At 43.1% G+C, this 17,745-nt stretch overlaps 1 protein-coding gene and 1 long non-coding RNA gene across 3 annotated transcripts in view; one reads left to right on the top strand and one right to left on the bottom strand.

Annotated features, from left to right (window-relative positions):
• LOC149465790 (uncharacterized) overlaps positions 1-17,745 on the bottom strand; it is a 98,760-nt gene that overhangs the window by 21,471 nt on the left and 59,544 nt on the right. The gene's annotated exons all lie outside the window — the stretch shown is intronic.
• Positions 1-17,745, top strand: part of PPP1R16B (protein phosphatase 1 regulatory subunit 16B) — a 90,012-nt gene that overhangs the window by 45,933 nt on the left and 26,334 nt on the right. The window contains exons 4-5 of the mRNA XM_089673305.1: positions 10,038-10,183; positions 14,543-14,646. Coding sequence (XP_089529431.1) covers positions 10,038-10,183; positions 14,543-14,646 — 250 coding nt within the window. The remainder of the gene's footprint in view (positions 1-10,037; positions 10,184-14,542; positions 14,647-17,745) is intronic.

Raw genomic sequence — 17,745 nt, 5'->3', positions numbered from 1 at the left:
TTTTTCCAAAAAGAATATGCGCATGAGCCGTGACCTGGAAGGAACAGAAGTTTTTCCTTTCGGAATTTGACCCATGTATGGTCTGCATTACACAGCTCTGCCACAAAGCTCTGCCCTGTCTAGCAGATGAGTCCTGGTTTTTCTCTGCTGAAGTTCAGTAACTCATACAGGTTTCCTCCCTACCCAAATCCTGTAAGGATAGTAATTAAGAGAAGCGGTACACTGATGAACTGATTTCTCTGTCTCTCTGCTGTCTCCTTCTCTCAGCATACACCTTGCACTGTCGCACAGCTGATTGGCTCCTTGTGATGCTTCTCTCTCCCTCAGTCTCAGCTCTGCTATACAAGCACCACCAGAGGCTGGCAGCAGGTCAAATTCACGTACTTATACTGGTTGAATTAACAAAAATCTATTTAATTATGTATATTTTCCTGAATTTGAACTTCAGTAATGGAGATGAACATGGGGGTTGCCATTGTTGAGCTCTCCTTCTTAAAACACTAGTTTTCTAGCTGCCATGAGGATCCACATGCTACAATACTTTAATTCACCATGCCTGAGAAATATACAGTACAAATGTGAACTTTGTTCTGTTCTCCAACTTAAGCAGTTTGCAGGTTTTCCGGGTCAATGGCCCAGTAAGTATTAAAGCAAAATAAAATGTCTCCTGGAGAAGAAGACATGTTCTAATTATTTGTGCCATTGCCCAGTCATAGAATCTGTGCTTCATTGCTGAAAGATCCGAAGGATCTTCTGACAAACTTCAGGGTGTGTTGAAAGCTTTTGTCCCTGCCGTGTTCTGTGTCTTATTTTGTTGACCCCTTTGTCACTACAGGACACAGGAACCAGCCAAGGGTATATCTACCATGAGGCAAACAAGGCGTTTGCCTTGGGCGACATTTTTTCAGGGAGTGCATATCATACATGGGTGCGGGGTGCACAGCTGCAGCAGGGGTTAACCACTTGCCTACCAGGCACTTATACCCCCTTCCTTACCAGGCCAATTTTCAGCTTTCAGCGCTGCCGCACTTTGATTGACAATTGCGCGGTCATGCAACATTGTACCCATATGAAATTTTGATCATTTTTTTCTCACAAATAGAGCTTTCTTTTGGTGGTATTTAATCGCCACTGGGCGCTTTACTTATTGCGCTATAAATTAAAAAAGTGCAAAAAATTTGAAAAAAAAAAAAAGTTTCTTTGTTTCTATTATAACATTTTTCAAACAGGTAATTTTTCTCCTTCACTGATGTGCGTTGATAGGCAGCACTGATGGGCACTGATAGGCAGCACTAAAGGGCACTGATAGGCAGTACTAATGAGGTGGCACGGATAGGCGGCACTGGTAGGCAGCACTAATGAGGTGTCACGGATAGGTGGCACTAATATGCAGCACTGATAGGCGGCACTGATAGGTGACACTGATGATGGGTACTGATAGATGGCACTGACTGGCATCACTGCTGGGCACTGACTGGCGGCACTGACTGGCACAACCGCTGGGCACTGACTGGTGGCACTGACTGGCAGCACTGCTGGGCTGCACTGGTGGGCAGCACTGGTGGGTGGGCACAGGTGGGTGGCACTGGTGGGCACAGGTGGGTGGCACTGGTGGGTGGCACTGCTGGGCACAGGTAGGTGGCACTTCTGGGCACAGGTGTGTGACACTGCAGAGTGGCACAGGTGGGTGCACTGCTGGGCACAGGTGGGTGCACTGCTGGGCACAGGTGGGCAGAGCTAGTGGGTGCACTGCTGGGCACAGGTGGGCGGAACTTGCGGGTGGCACTGCTGGGCACCGATCATCAGGGCACTGATCATCAGTGCCCTGATGATCGGTGCCGATCCTCGCTCTGACAACTGCCGGTTCTCGGCAGTACTTTCCTCACGATCTGACAGCGTGAGGAAAGTGCAGCCGAGAACCGGCACTTGCATTTCCCTGTGATCAGCGTGTCATTGGACACCGCTGATCACGTGGTAAAAAGCCGGTATGATTGGCCTTTTACCACATCTCGTGATCAGCTGTGTCCGTAGGACACAGCGATCACGGAGATCGCCGGGTGCGCGCCCCCTGGGGCGCGCAGGAGAGCGCGTTCTGGGGGGACGTCATATGACGTCCACCCAGAACTGGCCGGCCGCAGTGAAGCCGTCATTCGGCTATCTGCGGTCGGCAACTAGTTAAGTGTCTCCACATACAGTGTCTCCTCTGCTGGCCCCATCCCCACCTCTCCTCCTCTAACAATAACCCCCCTCCCCGCCTCTCCACCCTTAACAATAACACCCTCCCCCCGCCCCCCCCACCACCTCTCCACCCTAAACAAGAACCACCTCCCTACCCTAAGCAATAAACCCCTCCTCTGAAGAGGTGGAGCTCTAATAGGAAGAGGTGGAGCCTAAATAGGAGGAGTTTACAGATGAAGGGGTGGATCTTAACCATTAGCCGCCCGGCCAATGGCCGTTTGGCGGCTTGAAAAGCGCTGCAGCTTTCCGGGTGCACGCCATTTGGCGTGCTCCCGCACATGCGCGGTTTGCGCGGTTGCAGAGCGACGCAGCAGTGCGATCTGTCACCGCCCGTGCACCTCGGACACGGCCGATGACAGATCCGAGTACCGGCTCCCGTTGCCGGTACCATGTGACCTGCTGTGACCAATCACAGCAGGTCACATGACAGTTGTATACAATGGATGGCTTCATTCATGATGCCATCCATTGTATACTAGTGCCTAGCTGTGAATGGTCACAGCTAATCACATGCACATGTCATGTGATTAGCTGTGACCAAATCACAGCTAAGCACAAAAAAAAAAAAAAGCAAAAAAAAGCTGAATGAATCGATTTCATTCAGGTAAATGCTTGCTTATAGCAAAGTAATTCTTTGCTATAAGCAAATTGTGTAAAAAAATAAAAAAAAAAAATACTGATCACTTCCCCAAAGTAGTACAGTGTTACTATGGTAACATTGTACTATTTTGGTCACAGTAAAATATGAAAAAAAATCTTGAAAAAAAATAAAAAAAATGTAATAAAAAATTAAATATAATAAAAAAAAAAAAAAATTAAAAAAAAAATATATATATTTTTTTTTCATACTGTCACCAGTCAGTGTCGCTGTTCACCGCCATGCCAGTTATATGATGACGCTGTACTGCACTGGTGACAGTATGTAAAAAAAATAAATAGTGAAAATAATTTTTTTAATTTTTTCATTTTCTGAAAAATTATGACAAAAAAATACAACTTCAAAAAACTCGCCATGCCTCTTATGAAGTACGTCGGACTGTCTACTCTGCAAAAAGGGGTCATTTGGGGGATATCTGTACTGTTCTGACATTCTTGGACCTCAAGATATTAGATTGGCTGTCAGTACTTCAGGATTGATCAATATTCAGATATATACCATAGTTTGTGAACTCTATAACTTTCCTACAAACTAAAAAATACATCCTAATTTGGGTTATTTTCACCAAAGACATGTAGCAGAATACATCTCGGCCTAAATTTATGAAGAACAATTATTTATTTGTAAACTTTTATAACAGAAACAAAGAAAAATGTGTTTTTTTTTCAAAATTTTTGGTCTCTTTTTGTTAATTTAGCAAAAAATAAAAACCCCAGCGGTGATTAAATACCACCAAAAGAAAGCTCTAGTTGTGTGAAGAAAATGATCAAATTTTAGTTTGGGTACAATGTTGTATGACCGCGCAATTGTCATTCAAAGTGTGAGAGCGCTGAAACCTGAAAACTGGCCTGGGCAGGAAGGTGTAAAATTGCACGGTATTGAAATGGTTAAACAGGAAGGGCTGGGACAAATTTAGATGGAGAGGGGCGCCTGATTTCAGTCTTGCTTAGGGCAGCACAAAACCAAAATAAACCACTGGGGCCAGCAAGAGGAACCAGAGAGCACAGGTGGTGGAGAAAATTATCTGACACACCTGGAAGTGTGTCAGAAATATAGATCCTTCAGGCAGTCAAAGATGGAGCGAAGCTCCTATGTTAGGGTGCCAGGACATGTAAATATAATATGTCTTCTATTGCAGGAGCTTTTCGATATATATACTGTATCTATCTATCTATCTATCTATCTATCTATCTATCTATCTATCTATATATATCTATATATCTATCTATATATATATATCGATGTCTATATATATATCTATCTATATAGATAGATAGATAGATACTGTATATATATAAATATATATAAAATGTTTTTTTTTATTTTTTTTATTTTTGTTTTAGCAACATTAACATAAATGCCAAGAAAATGGCATTTTCAGACAGAGATAATCAATTGCAGCCTCTATATTTCTTTTATGACAGGTTTACGGTTTACTTGTGCACTAAATGATAGTTTACATATCAATCCAAGGTTCACCCAGACAGCAATCACACATGATGTAATAAATATAATAAAGTGCAGAGGTCTCCTTTAGGGTAGACTGGGTCTGCAACCTGTTTACAGGGATTCCCTTCCTCTGGGTACTGTGTCATTCAGCAAAGAACTCCACTGGCTCTGCAACTTAATAGCTCCATGAAGAAGCCATAGAAAGAATGCCCATAGTGTAGTATGTTCCCAATGGTTTTTATTGACAATGAAGTAAATAAAATAGTACAAAGGAGAGACTAACCCTTATCTAAGATGGCCGCCAGACCAACTCGTGGCTCCGGCGGCATGACGTCACAGCGCGTTGAGCCTCCTGAGGCCTTTCGTGCTAAAGCACGTCTTCAGAGGGGGATCAACCTCCAGATCTCTGGATATACAGTCTTCACCTACGTACCGCTTTGCTGCCCACTTCCTAACCTACCGTACCTCTTCATGAGGTGGATTTATTTATGCGCATATCCCATGCGCATCTGGTAAGTGCGCAATTTTACCAGTCTTCCCGAGCACAATTACCCTGAGCTTCGAGCACACTCGAATGTTATTGGCACATGTGTCCTGATATGTCCTATAGACCTGATTGTGACCTAATATTTAGCGCTGCACTTTATTATATTTATTGTATCTTTGGGTTTTTATTTGGTTACCTTGAGGTGCCAGCTGCTATATCAGGAAGCGCTCACTATATTTGTTTTATCACTGTTTAATCACACATGATGTACTTGGTACATCTGCTCAGTAGCAATTTGTTCTTAGAAATTCTGTCAAGATATTGGCAGGAGTACATGCTGTTGCATAATTTGTACTGAACATGTACTAAATAGTTGTACTTGCTTTAATGCCTGTGAAAATTAACCCAATAACAGCCCAAGGCAAGTCACCTTTGCTTCCAGAGCTACCACTAGTATAAACTGGAATAGGATAATAACCAATTAATCTGAGAGGTTGTGTACTTAGTGTCCATTAGGTGCCCTTTTACTTTGACCACCTAATGTGCTCCGTGTATTTAAAGAGTTTATTTATATACACATACCCTCTAGTGACTTGTTTCTGACATGAATTTGCATGACAAGTATAGAATTTAAAGGAGAACTTAAGTGCACAGGATAATGGCACATTTACTGTACCTACTAGTGTACCCTCCACTAGTGCTAGCAGTTCGAGGCTCGCTGTCATCGTTTCATCCCTCTGCTTCTTCTCTGCCATTTCTAGGTAGGTAATTGCTAGGTAATTGCACACTTACCTACTAGAGTACCCTTGCGCATAATGCACACTTACTGTACATACTAGAGTGCCCTTCACTAGATGTTAGATCAAGGCTTGCTGTCACTGCTCCTTCCACCAGCTGCCGCCATCTTCTCTGCCACTTCTTCCAGGTCCCACATTGCTCCTCTTCAGCCATTGAGCAGGCATTGATGATGTAAATCCTCAACATGCACACAAGAGTTATGTTGTCCCCAGTATGTTAAGTATACACTAGACTGCGCATGAATCGTGCAGTTTATACACAAAATTAAAAATTGCTAGAAGATAGAAAAAGATAACATATCGCAGAAGAGATTTTGCATATCTTTCCTGCCAAATAACTTTACCTCCTAGGAGTTTTTATTTCGTGAACTTAATTTCATTTTAAAGAGGGCCAGAACTGTGGAAGCTGTGCCCAAAAAGGCCCAGGAGACAACAAAGAACTAGTCACTGGCCTTTGGTCTCTTTGCAGTTGATTCTTTCACATAACAAACTTCTGTGGCCTTGTCCCACACTGTCTTTGTGTGCAGGTGGCCATGTATGTCGAGGTACAGGGCTTTGCTTCCTCATGTTAGAACTGCCCCCTGATGAATGGTGATCTGGTGGAAGAATTAGTAGGAAGCATCAGGAGAGGAGCAGAAAGCACAGATCCACAGAATGCATACAGCAGAAGCAGTGAGATCCTTGCATTACAGGTCCTCATGCACAGCTTCCACTCCAAGAAGCCCCCAGGATAACAGTGAGCAGCACAGTATTAACATAACCAAACCTCACATTATGTAAGATTGGCATTCAAAGGCAGAAGTGCTTTAAAGAGGAGTTTGCGCCACCCCCCCCCCCAAAGGAAATACTGTAGCTGCTGACTTTTAACCACTTGACAACCGCCCTAGAGCAGTTTTACTGCTCTTGGGCAGTCGCTCTGCATAAAATCATGTATATATACTTGATTTTGCATTTCAGGGTGGGGGTTTACACGCATACGTCGTCCTACCCATGCTGTGATTGGCTCCTGTAGGTGTCAATCACCGGGTCCTGGTCATCGACTCATGGCCGGGACTCAGTGATTGGCGGAGCAGCTGACAGGAGAGAGATCTCTGAGTGTAAACAACACAGATCTCTCTCCTGTCAGCGGGAACATGCTGGTTTTTATCTCCCTGCAAAGCACATCCCCTAGTAAAACACCACACAGTACACAGTGTAATCACTCCCTAACACACAGTTACCACAATTAACCCCTTCCTGCCCAGTGTCATTGCTTTTTATTAGCACTGATCACTGTATTAGTGTCACTGGAGTTGTCTGTGTCAGTTAGTCAGTTCCCACCCAGTTAGTGTCAGAATGCTTGCCGTACCATCGCAGTCCTGCTATAAAAGTTTCTGATCACTGCCAATACTAGTATAGAAAAATAAAGAAATACAATTTCCATTTTATATACTACCATTTGATTTGTAGATACTATGACTTTAACGTAAACCAATTAATATACAGTTATTGGGATTTTTTTTTATCAAAGTCATGTAGCAGAATACATTTAGAAGTTTATGAAGACATTAGATTTTTAATTTTTTAAAAATTGAATATGATTTACAGCAGAAAGTAAAAAATATTGTTTTTTTTTTTATAGCGCAAAAAATAAAAAACCCACGGGGTGATCACATACCACCAAAAGACAGCTCTATTTGTGTAAGAAAATAAAATAAATTTTATTTAGGTACAGTGTTGCAATTGTCAGTTAAAGTAGTGCAGCGCTGTATAGCAAAAAAAAAATGGCCTGGTCATGAAGGGGGGTAAGTGGTTAATATTAGGGCACTTACTTGTCCAGGCATCCAGCGGTGTCCTCACCTGAGCCAAGTCTTCAAACGTCTGTCGGGTGCTGGCACCACCATCTTGACTAAGGGAAACCGGCAGTGAAGCCTTGCGAAAAGAAGAGGCGAATCCGACTTCAGTGTTCTCTGATGGCAGTTTGAGAGAGGAAATCGTTAAACAAATTCCCTAAATTGGACAAAAGGTTGATCCCAGAACCATGATGAAGAGCTCAGATAATGTTGAGGAGGTTCCTGTATCTATTCAGCTGTTTGGATGTTACATGTTAAAAATTATTTTTAACTCGAGCAAGTGAGTGCAGGAGCCATGTCTGTCTGTGAACTAAACCATTCATCAATGCCAGGGGTGCTCAACCTGTGACCCTCAAACCAGGGAAGCATACTTCTCTTGGGGGTTTGGTGCATTTTCTGAAAGCGTACACAAACTTTTGAATGCAGGCGTTTTGGTTTACTTTCATAAAGTGCACCACACCTGCAAGTTTTAATAGAAGTCTATGGCAAAGTGCAGCTAACCCACAGGAAAGCTGCAGGTGCACTGTGCTGCACCCTCGGTGCCGGTAAACCGCAGCGCATCAGTGTGAAAGCAACCTTCTAGGGGGCTCAGGACAGTAAGGGCTTGTTTACATTTGTGGTTTGAAGGCAGTAAAACCCCATACCTGAGATGTGTTTTTACCACACCCCCTCAACCACGAGTGTACTGTTAGGGGTCTCAATAGTGACCCCACCCCATGCTCCATGGGGTGTGTGAGGCTTCCCTGTCACATTCTGTTTTACACTTGGACAGGAGAGGCGGTGTGGGCAGCATATACAGGAATCAATTTTCTCCATTTTCCTCCTGCAACTGCTGAAAGCCGATTTCTCCTCCTCTCCCTTTCGCATTCAGACGATTTCTCCTCCTCTCCCTTTCGCATTCAACCGATTTCTCCTCCTCTCCCTTTCGCATTCAGCAGTTGTGTTTTTACCACACCCCGTCAACCACTGGTGTTCCATCAGGAGTCTCAATAGTGACCCTGCCCCAAGCTCCAAGGAGCGCATGGGGCCTTCCTGTCACATTCTGTTTTACACTTGGACAGGAGAGGTGGTGGGGGCAGCATATACAAGAATCAATCCTCTCCATTTTCCTCCTGCAACTGCTGAAAGCCGACTTCTCCTCCTCTCCCTCCGCCGGGATTCAGCAGTTGAAGGAGGAAAATGTTCATTATGCTATACAAAATAAAAAAATAAAAATTCTGAATATTTCATTTCATTGTGACCCATGACCAACTACCAAACACCTAAGTGGCCTTCGCTATTCAAAAGGTTGAACACCCCTGATCTGTGCTGTGATCAATGGATTCCCGGTACTGTGTGCAGATGTATTTCATTGGAAACTCTTTTCCTGCAATGATAATAATGAGAGCTTTAGCTGAGGCCTGCTGAATTTTACAACCAACTTTTGTTTTATTATGCCAAGGCTTTCAATATACTTATAGATATTAGACATCTATAGACTGCAGTACCAGCAGCTTTATTTATTAGTTGAGTTATCTGTCTGAAAAACTTTCCAAGAAAGTTTGGGTACCACTGTTGAATGAAGAGATAAATTGGCTCTTGAAGAGAGTTTTTGTTCAACAGCTGAAATATTTTTTTATATATGTACAGAGATGAGACATGGGTTGCTGATCCCAATATGGGCCTTATCAAACAAGCCCTCACCTCAGTAACTCCCCATGTCCCTCCTTATTCCAGATGCTGTCCTGCAAACAGACCACCTTTGACTGCCCAGTCTGTTGCCCCATAAAAAGTATTATTTGCTGTCTTTTGTTTATTTATATGCATCATGTTCTGTGCCACATCTTCCTAGTGGCAGTTATCAATCACTGAATATTGATATTATACAGTATTTATAAAGCGCCAATAGTTCGCTCAGCGCTGTACATTACAAAGGGGGACAGATCATGTGACAGAACAATACCAATACAATGCAAAACATGAGGGGATTGAGGGCCCTGCTCTTTCGAGCTTACAATCTAGGATAGAGACACTCTTAGCTCAAGTATTTATGGCATTGAATAATAAAGAAGAAGAGTTGGTATATGGTGCTGGTTAGGTAAGTACAGTGTATGTGAAAGGTGAATTATCCATAGTAAACAGTGTTGTGGGAGCCGAGGTTGCAGTGCAAGTGTCATTTCCTGGCCTAATGATACCTTCAACATCTGCAACACCTGCTATAAATCTACTGAGAGGCACCATAGTTTGCAGGATACTAGCATGGTAAAAAAGAGATGTATAGGTGGTTGGATTATTTTGCCTTCCTTATGGCTATGGTTGCCTTTAAGTGTATGTATATTTGAAACATTTCCATTATTGGTTTGGGAATGTTGTCTGTACACCACTTTGTCTATGTCCTGTGTGTCATGTGACCTGTCAATGAAGGTGCTCAAACACCTCTTCCTTATTGTTGTGTCTGTACAGTGCCTTGATCACGTACCTACCAGTAATGCCATCCTCTTGCATCTGATTGTATTTCATATTCTGCAAATTCTGCCCATTCTGAATCACTGTCTTTCCTGCATCACATCATCTGTCCTGTCACTCTGTCCCCTCAGTGCTGCATTGATAACTATGAAGATCTTCTCAAGTTGCTGTTATCACATGGTGCTAATGTTAATGTCACAGACAATGAGCTTTGGACTCCTCTCCATGCGGCGGCCACCTGTGGTCACACCAACCTGGTGCGGATACTAATTCAACAGTAAGTATTTGTGCCATATTGTGCTGCAATTTACCATGGTCTCTTACTTTATTTTGATGGCCTCTTCTTACCCCCAGGGGAGGGCTGGAATGGGGGTCATTTGCCTAATGGGCCAGTACTTAAAAGATTTGTTAGGCTGGTGACTCTTAGTGGAGAAACTTTAAAATTCAGACATTTGTAAGCCTAGGACTTAAAGCCATTAACACATGCTGGGCATTATATAGCTACTTACTCCCCATTCAGATCAGAAATCACCTTGTCTGGCAAGGTGAAACCTTCCATCACCAACTTTTGTTCTCACTCTGACATGTCATGTGACCAAATGCCAACGGAAGCTGATGCTGGAAGATGTGAAAAATAAACCATGCAACATGGTCCACCAATCATTGCTGTTCCATGGCACACTTTACTTGGTACACTTTATTTAGCCCACAGAAATCTGTATTTACCATAAAAGAGGCAAGTTGATTGTTTTTGCCCCCACCCTGTGGTCAAGGGTTCTCAGTCCTCCCCTGTTTGCCTAGAATTTGGTTCTAAAGGAAACCTGTAATGAGAAGAATCAAGGGGATGACATTTCTGACCTCCTTCTGAAAACTGATTGAGTATTTCCAGCTTAGTAGTTATTAAGTAACTGACCTACAAAAAATTACACAAGCAACATCAGCCTAAAATCAGAACTTCAAACTTTAGGGGGCCAGACCGTGGCCAGCGGTAGTAGAGAATGGCCCAGTGCCATTGGGAGCAAACAATGCCTCAGGTTTTGTGGTCAGTGGGGATAGAAAAGATACATAGTGCCTGTGGTCAGTAGGAGGAGGAATAGTGCCTTATCATTAGTAACAGTGGGAGAAATAGTATCCTATTGTTGGGATCAGTGGAAGGAACAGTGGCCCATTGTTAGTGTCAGTGGGAGGAATAGTGCCCCATCGTTGGTGTCAATGGGAGGAATAGTGCCTCATTGTTGGTGTCAGCGGGAGGAATAGTGCACCATCGTTGGTGTCACTGGTGGGAAAAGACTCCTCACATCAGTAGGAGAGAAAGTGCCCCAAGGGCCGGATAAAGGCAAGCAAAGGGCTGCATCTGTTTGGAGATCACTGATCTAGATATATGTTCAGAGTCAGTGACACAGAAAGTGTTAAAGGAGCATAACAGCCTGGCAACTAGCATTTTTGCCAGAAGAGGTCAGCAATAGCAGCCTACATCTTTTCTAAGAACAGGTTTGCTTTAATGAATGTCAGTATTTTTTTTATAGTTATTTCAGACCCAAAAATGTTGGCCCCTAATCTCGATGAATGACATTTACTCTAAAGCAGGCATGTCAAAAATTTACCTTCAGTAGGTAGAGGAGTCTTTCAGCGAGCTGCAGGGAAGGTGCCTGTCTCTGCACAATGAAGGTGGTGGTGGTAAGCAGAAGACTTGCTCACCACATGTCACTCTTAACTGTGGCCGCTGCTTCAATCAGTGACTGATAGGTAGTGGGAGTGCGTGATTATCAGCACAACCCTAACAAACAAGGTATTCACTGGCTATAGTGTGTCTATGCATGCAGCTGAAGTTTGTATTTGTTAACCTTGTCATTTGTTTGAAGGTGGTTGTGTGGGTAGCGAGTAGTGTGAAGATGCTGGACAGTGAATTTGAGCTAAAGAAGGTGGTGGGCAGTGAGTTTCTGATGATCAAGAGCAGTAAATTTGAGTTAGATGGGGCAAGTTTTTATAATGCAATGTTTAGAAATTAAAATAAATGCTAATAAAAGTTGACATTTTAAATATTTGAAATTACCAATGATAACTGTTTACGTGTGGCCCATGGATGAAGGTGTGACTGCCTTAGTGACCCGTCCTTGACTTGAGTTTGACATGCCTGCTTTAAAGGGAATGTATAATGGTTAGTACTATTATTTTGCTTTCATACGTGTATAATTTGCTAAATTTATATAGTGTGTAATCAAATTACACAACGGTTCGCATTGCAATTATATATGTTATATCAGGTCTTATAAACAAAATTGAAGTGTTAAGACATTCCATCTTTACACAGAGATAATTGTGTTGGTGTCTTAAAAATATATTATAAAATGGGGTGGAGATCTTGTCGGATTCTACCCATGAATGAAAAACAACTTCTGGATGGGTCTGTTTTAAGTATTTTCAGGATTTGTGGCTCAAGGTTACACAGCTGGAGTACTGGGGTGTGTATTGAACCACATCTGGGAGCACTAACCACTCTGCCAACTTATGATGGAACTAGACACCAAAAGAATTGTAGCCATGGACTTTAGAAGACATATAGACATCGAATATAAACACTCTTTGTTATGATGGGCCTCAGCATAAATTTAAGCTGAACTCTGGTCAGCTCAAAGAATTTCTTCTATTGGTAAGCCTGTACCCTCTATAGTAAGGAATCAACGCTCCTCTAACATAAGGAGCATGCAAGAGACAGAATTATTTCATATTATTCCATGGTCCTCCCTCCCAGAAGACCACTGCCCTGAAGCGACTCTACATCTCTAATCATGTGGCAGGCCTCCTTGGTGATGTCATCACCAACAATGCAGGACCAGCGGTCCAGCACCACACTTGAGGACATAGAAGGGCCCCACATTTTAGAACTAGAACTGAGAAGAGTAACAGCTGCGGGGGGAGCAAAAAATAAGGTAAGTATTCCTCTCCGTTTTTTCCCCTCTAAAGGCAATGAGCATTAGAGCATTATCATACTAGGAGGAGGGGGTTCTCCTATAAGGACATTTTTGTTTACTAACTGGAGTTCTCCTTAAACTTATGGCATTAACAATATAAAGTATAAAAGTCTAATAATATACAGGTTGAGTTAAGCCCTGTGTATTTAATTTCTCATGATCTAGACCAGGGGTCTCCAAACTGTGGCTAGTGGGCTGGATGTGTCCCTTTGCTTTACCTTATCCAACCTTTTGGGCACTAATTGACACCAGCAGTTGGGTACTATTCCTTCCACTGACACTAGAGATAGAGAACTAATTCTCCCACTGACACCAATAATGGGGAACTAGTTCTCCCACTGACGCCAATGATGGGGTACTATTCCTCCCACTGACACCAATGATAGGGCATTTTCCCCCCACTGACACCAATGGTGTGACACTATTCCCCCCACTGACACCAGTGACTAGGTACTATTCCTTCCCACTTACACCAATGATGGGGCACTATCCCTCCTACTGACACCAAAGACAGGGCACTACTCCTCCCATTGACCCCCAATTCAGTATTCCTTCCACTGACAGCAGAGATAGGGAAATAATTCTCCCACTGGCATCAATGATGGGGCACTATTCCTTCAACTGATACCAATGATGGGGCACTATTCCTCCTCCTGACACCAGTTATGTGATATTTTTTTACTCCCACTGAACACCAAGCCTGGGGCATTGTTTACTCCCACTGATGTAAAGGCATTTTCTACTCCCACTGGCCACAGTTTGGCCCCTCCTAAAACTGGCCATTTGTTTAAAATGTTTGAAGGCCACTGATCTAGACAGTTAAAATGTTAACCTTCAGAATAAATAACTTGGTTTTGAAAAGCAAACCTTAAAGCAGTCCTAATATCAGAAATGTCATCTTATAGAGGGCATGCATATCAAGTAATGTATTTGTGCACAAGTATTTATTGCCTCTCAAAGTACCCATATAGCCCTAAAATTAGCAAAATTCATAATCTCTGCTGTCTGGAAAGCTCTAGCTCTGAGAGCACTGCTTCAGCACAGAGCAAGGGACCTTCTCTACAGCAGGCTATAGAGTGTTTGGCAAAGTCAGTGCAGTAGAGTGTCTCAGGGTGATCAAGTCATCTGGAATCTCTGATAACCTATGGGTACTTTAATCGATAGGTTTGATTACTGATACACTGGAGAGCAATTACATTTTAAAATGTAACAACACTGTTACATGATTCATAGGCAGAAGGGCATTTTAAAATAAGAACTCCATTTCAATAAAACATGACATAACATATATAGCTGGTAAAGAATTAATAGTTTCCATTCCATTTCAGTCTGCGCACAACTATAAATTTATAAAACTGCCAAAGAACAAATTTTCACTTCTTGGCAGCTGAAGACATTCTGTATTCTCTTTTCTCGTGAAATGCCGACAGGAATCTCATTCCTCGGTCCTGTGATGGGCTCACTGCTTTTACAATTAGTTTGTCTTATTACAACACTAGGGCTGAGCAAAAGATAATAACAAACAGACACTTACATTTCTTTTAAAATAAGTAGATTGGTTTGTCATCTATTTAAAATTGAGATATGTTATTTAGCAGATTAACCCTTTACATTACAGGTGTCCACAACAACCATGTTTCATTGTAGTCATTTGTCTCTTTCAGTGGAGCAGATCTGCTGGCAGTAAATGCGGATGGCAACATGGTGTATGATCTGTGTGAGGATGAAGCCACACTGAATGTCATCGAGAATTTCATGACGTACAAAGGTGAAAAGAGACAATTGCTACAACCTTCACTTCCCATGGTTGCATTTTACAGGCTTCCACTGAAACTCAAATTGTATGAAAGAATGACTAACAAACAAACATTCACATATACAGGATTGCTATCACTGGCCAAATATATCTCATATATTATGCCACCCATCTCAGCAATATCATATGTGATTGGTAAACAAGGTTTAGACCAGGGTGCTCAACCTGTTGAAGAGCAAGGGCCACGTAATTGATTTGGTAACCAGTAGTACGCCACAATTATATTAAATGATTCAGAATTTCAAATTTTTATTTTGAATAGCATTAAGAATATTATCCTCCTGCAGCCGCTGAATGCCAGCAGAAGGGAGAGGAGGGGAGGCTGGCTTTCAGCGGTTTCAGGAGGAAAATGGAGAGGATTGGTTCTTGTATATGTCACCGCCCATCCTGTCCAAGTGTAAAACAGATTGTGACAGGGAGGCCGCACGGGCCACCTGGAGCATGGGGTGAGGTTGCCACTGCAACCCCTGATGCTGCGCCAGTTGTTGGGGGAGGGGTGGTAAAAACGTCTCAACTATGGGGTTTTACAGCCCCCCAAACTGCAAATGTAATCAAGCCCTTACTGTCTTGAGCCCCCTAAAGGGCTGCTTTATACTGATGCGCAGCAGTTTTCCCGGCGGATGCAGCACAGTGCACCGATGGCTTTCCTGCAGGTTGGCTGCGCTTTGCCTAAGACTTCTATTATATTTTGTTGGTGTGGTACACTTTCTGAAAGCACACCAAACCTCCTGCATTCAGTTTTGGTGCGCTTTTAACCACTAGCCTACAGGGCACTTATACCCCCTTCCTGCCCAGGCCAATTTCCAGCTTTCAGGGCTGTCACACTTTGAATGACAATTGCGCGGTCATGCAACACTGTACCCATATGACATTTTTATCATTTTTTTGTGACAGATAAAGCTTTATTTTGGTGGTATTTAATCACCTTTGGGTTTTTTAGTTTTTCTTAAACAAACCAAAAACCACTGAACATTTTGAAAAAAAAATGTTTTTTCTTAGTTTTTGTTATAAAATTTTGTAAATAAGTGATTTTTCTCCTTCACTGATGTGCGCTAATGAGGCTGCACTGATGGGCACTGATGGGCACTGATAGGCTGCACTGATGAGGAGGCACTGATAGGTCGCACTGATTGGCATTGACAGGCATCACTGATGGGCACTGAAAGGCAGCACTGATATATGGCACTGATATATGGTACTGATAGGCAGCACTGACTGGCACTGATAGACGGCACTGACTGGCACTGTTAGGTGGCACTGACTGGCACTGTTAGGCGGCACTGACAGGCGACACTGATGCGCACTGATAGGCAGCACTGACTGGCACTGATAGGCGGCACTGACTGGATCTGATAGGTGGCACTGATTGGCATTGATAGATGGCACTGACTGACACTGATGGGTGACACTGAAAGGCAGCTCAGATGGGCACTGATATGTGGCATTGATGTGCACTGGTAGGCACTGATATGTGGCACTGATGAGCACTGACACAAGGCACCGATGGACACTGACAGGTGGCACTGGTGGGGCTAAACTGATCATCAGGGCACACTGGTCATCAGTGCCCTGATGAGCAGTGTACATGTCCCCTCCGCGGAAAGTCGATTACCGGCTCTCCTCTCCTTTCGAGTTGCAGCGTAATAGAAGTCTAAGGCTCAGTGCAGATAACCTGCAGATACACTGCGCTGTACCCATGGATCAGTGTGAAAGCAGCCTAATAGTTGTTATCCTTTTTATAAGTGCTCATAAACCCACTGAGAAAGCGCAGTGTATGTGTTGTTTAATACACTGACCTTTTTTTTACCTCTTCCAGCTTCTGCTGGCATCGCTCTCCATTTCCAGGCTGTTAGAAAGGTCCCAGGCGAAATGTGCACTTGGTATCACTGTGCCTGGGACAGGAGCCAGCGCTACAGAGGAAGCATTGGCTTATGTGGCTCCTGCTCTCTATGCTGCCACCTGCTTCCTACGCTTCTGGCACTGACTCAATGCACTCTGGTGCTCTGGGATGGCAGGTCGGCAAGCCCAGATCGGGATCAATGAGTTTCTGAACCCGGGCATGAGCTTACCAGGTTTGAGGTCAAGGATCACATCAGAGGGCTCCGAGGGCCACAGCTTGAGCACCCCTGGTTTAGATTATTTGAACCCAAAAACAAAAATGTTATATATTACAGTTTACTATTCCTTATGGTGTCAACCCTATGCAGTGGCTATAGCAATTTGTATACTTTTTTACTAGCACTGAGCTGAGTGCAGCAGATCACGGAATGAGAATGAGTATGCATCGGTTGTACAGACTCATCTGTAGAAGCCGCGTTTGCAGGTACACAGGGATTGGTGCACACAGTCTAGTGGCAGTAAAAAAAGTGAACAAACAACTCTGGTCACTGCATGGGGCTGAGCTCCCCTGGAATGAGCCCTAAGATTTGATGGATGTATTCATTGTCTTTGTTTAGACATTTCCATTAATTTTACCTGGTGATCCTGCCCATAGCATGCTTCCTTTCCTGCAGTGAAATCACTCACTCACTGTACTGTATCTATGGAGAAGCAGCATTGTCACCCTAGGCAGCTCTCCTGATTGGGACTACAAACCCCTTCTCTAATGCTCTTCCTCATCACCTAGGAAAGAGGTGTTCTGTAGTTCACAGAAGATAGCTCTACTTTTAAAAAATATTCTTTGCCTGAAAAAAACTCACCACATCTAAGCTGCAATATAATAGATTTGTGTTTTAGTACATCACCCCCCATTTCTCTGTACCTGTCATGCTGGGATAAATTAAAAACACGCACTCACCTGTCCAGCAGAACCAAAACTGTGTTTGTGGAGTTCCACTTTAATTACTAAGTTCTGACTTTCTCTGACTTCAAGGCTTGCCAGCTGCAAATAAAGCTGCCATGGTGTCCAGTAAGGGCAGTCTTATTGGATGGCAGTGGGATGGCAGCTGGTAGAATTTTGCCACAAGGCAAAGTTAAAACCTCAATAATAAACTGAAAATAAATCAGAAAACAGAACAAAGAGACTTTTTTGAGCAATAAAGGTAATATGAA

This window comes from Staurois parvus, unplaced genomic scaffold (assembly GCF_062004578.1).
Source record: "Staurois parvus isolate SC_StPar_1 unplaced genomic scaffold, SC_StPar_1.0 ptg000137l, whole genome shotgun sequence".
In the NCBI taxonomy this organism is placed as follows: Eukaryota; Metazoa; Chordata; class Amphibia; order Anura; family Ranidae; genus Staurois; species Staurois parvus.
The sequence above is the reverse complement of the archived record's forward strand: the minus strand, read 5'-3'. Positions and strand labels throughout refer to the sequence as shown.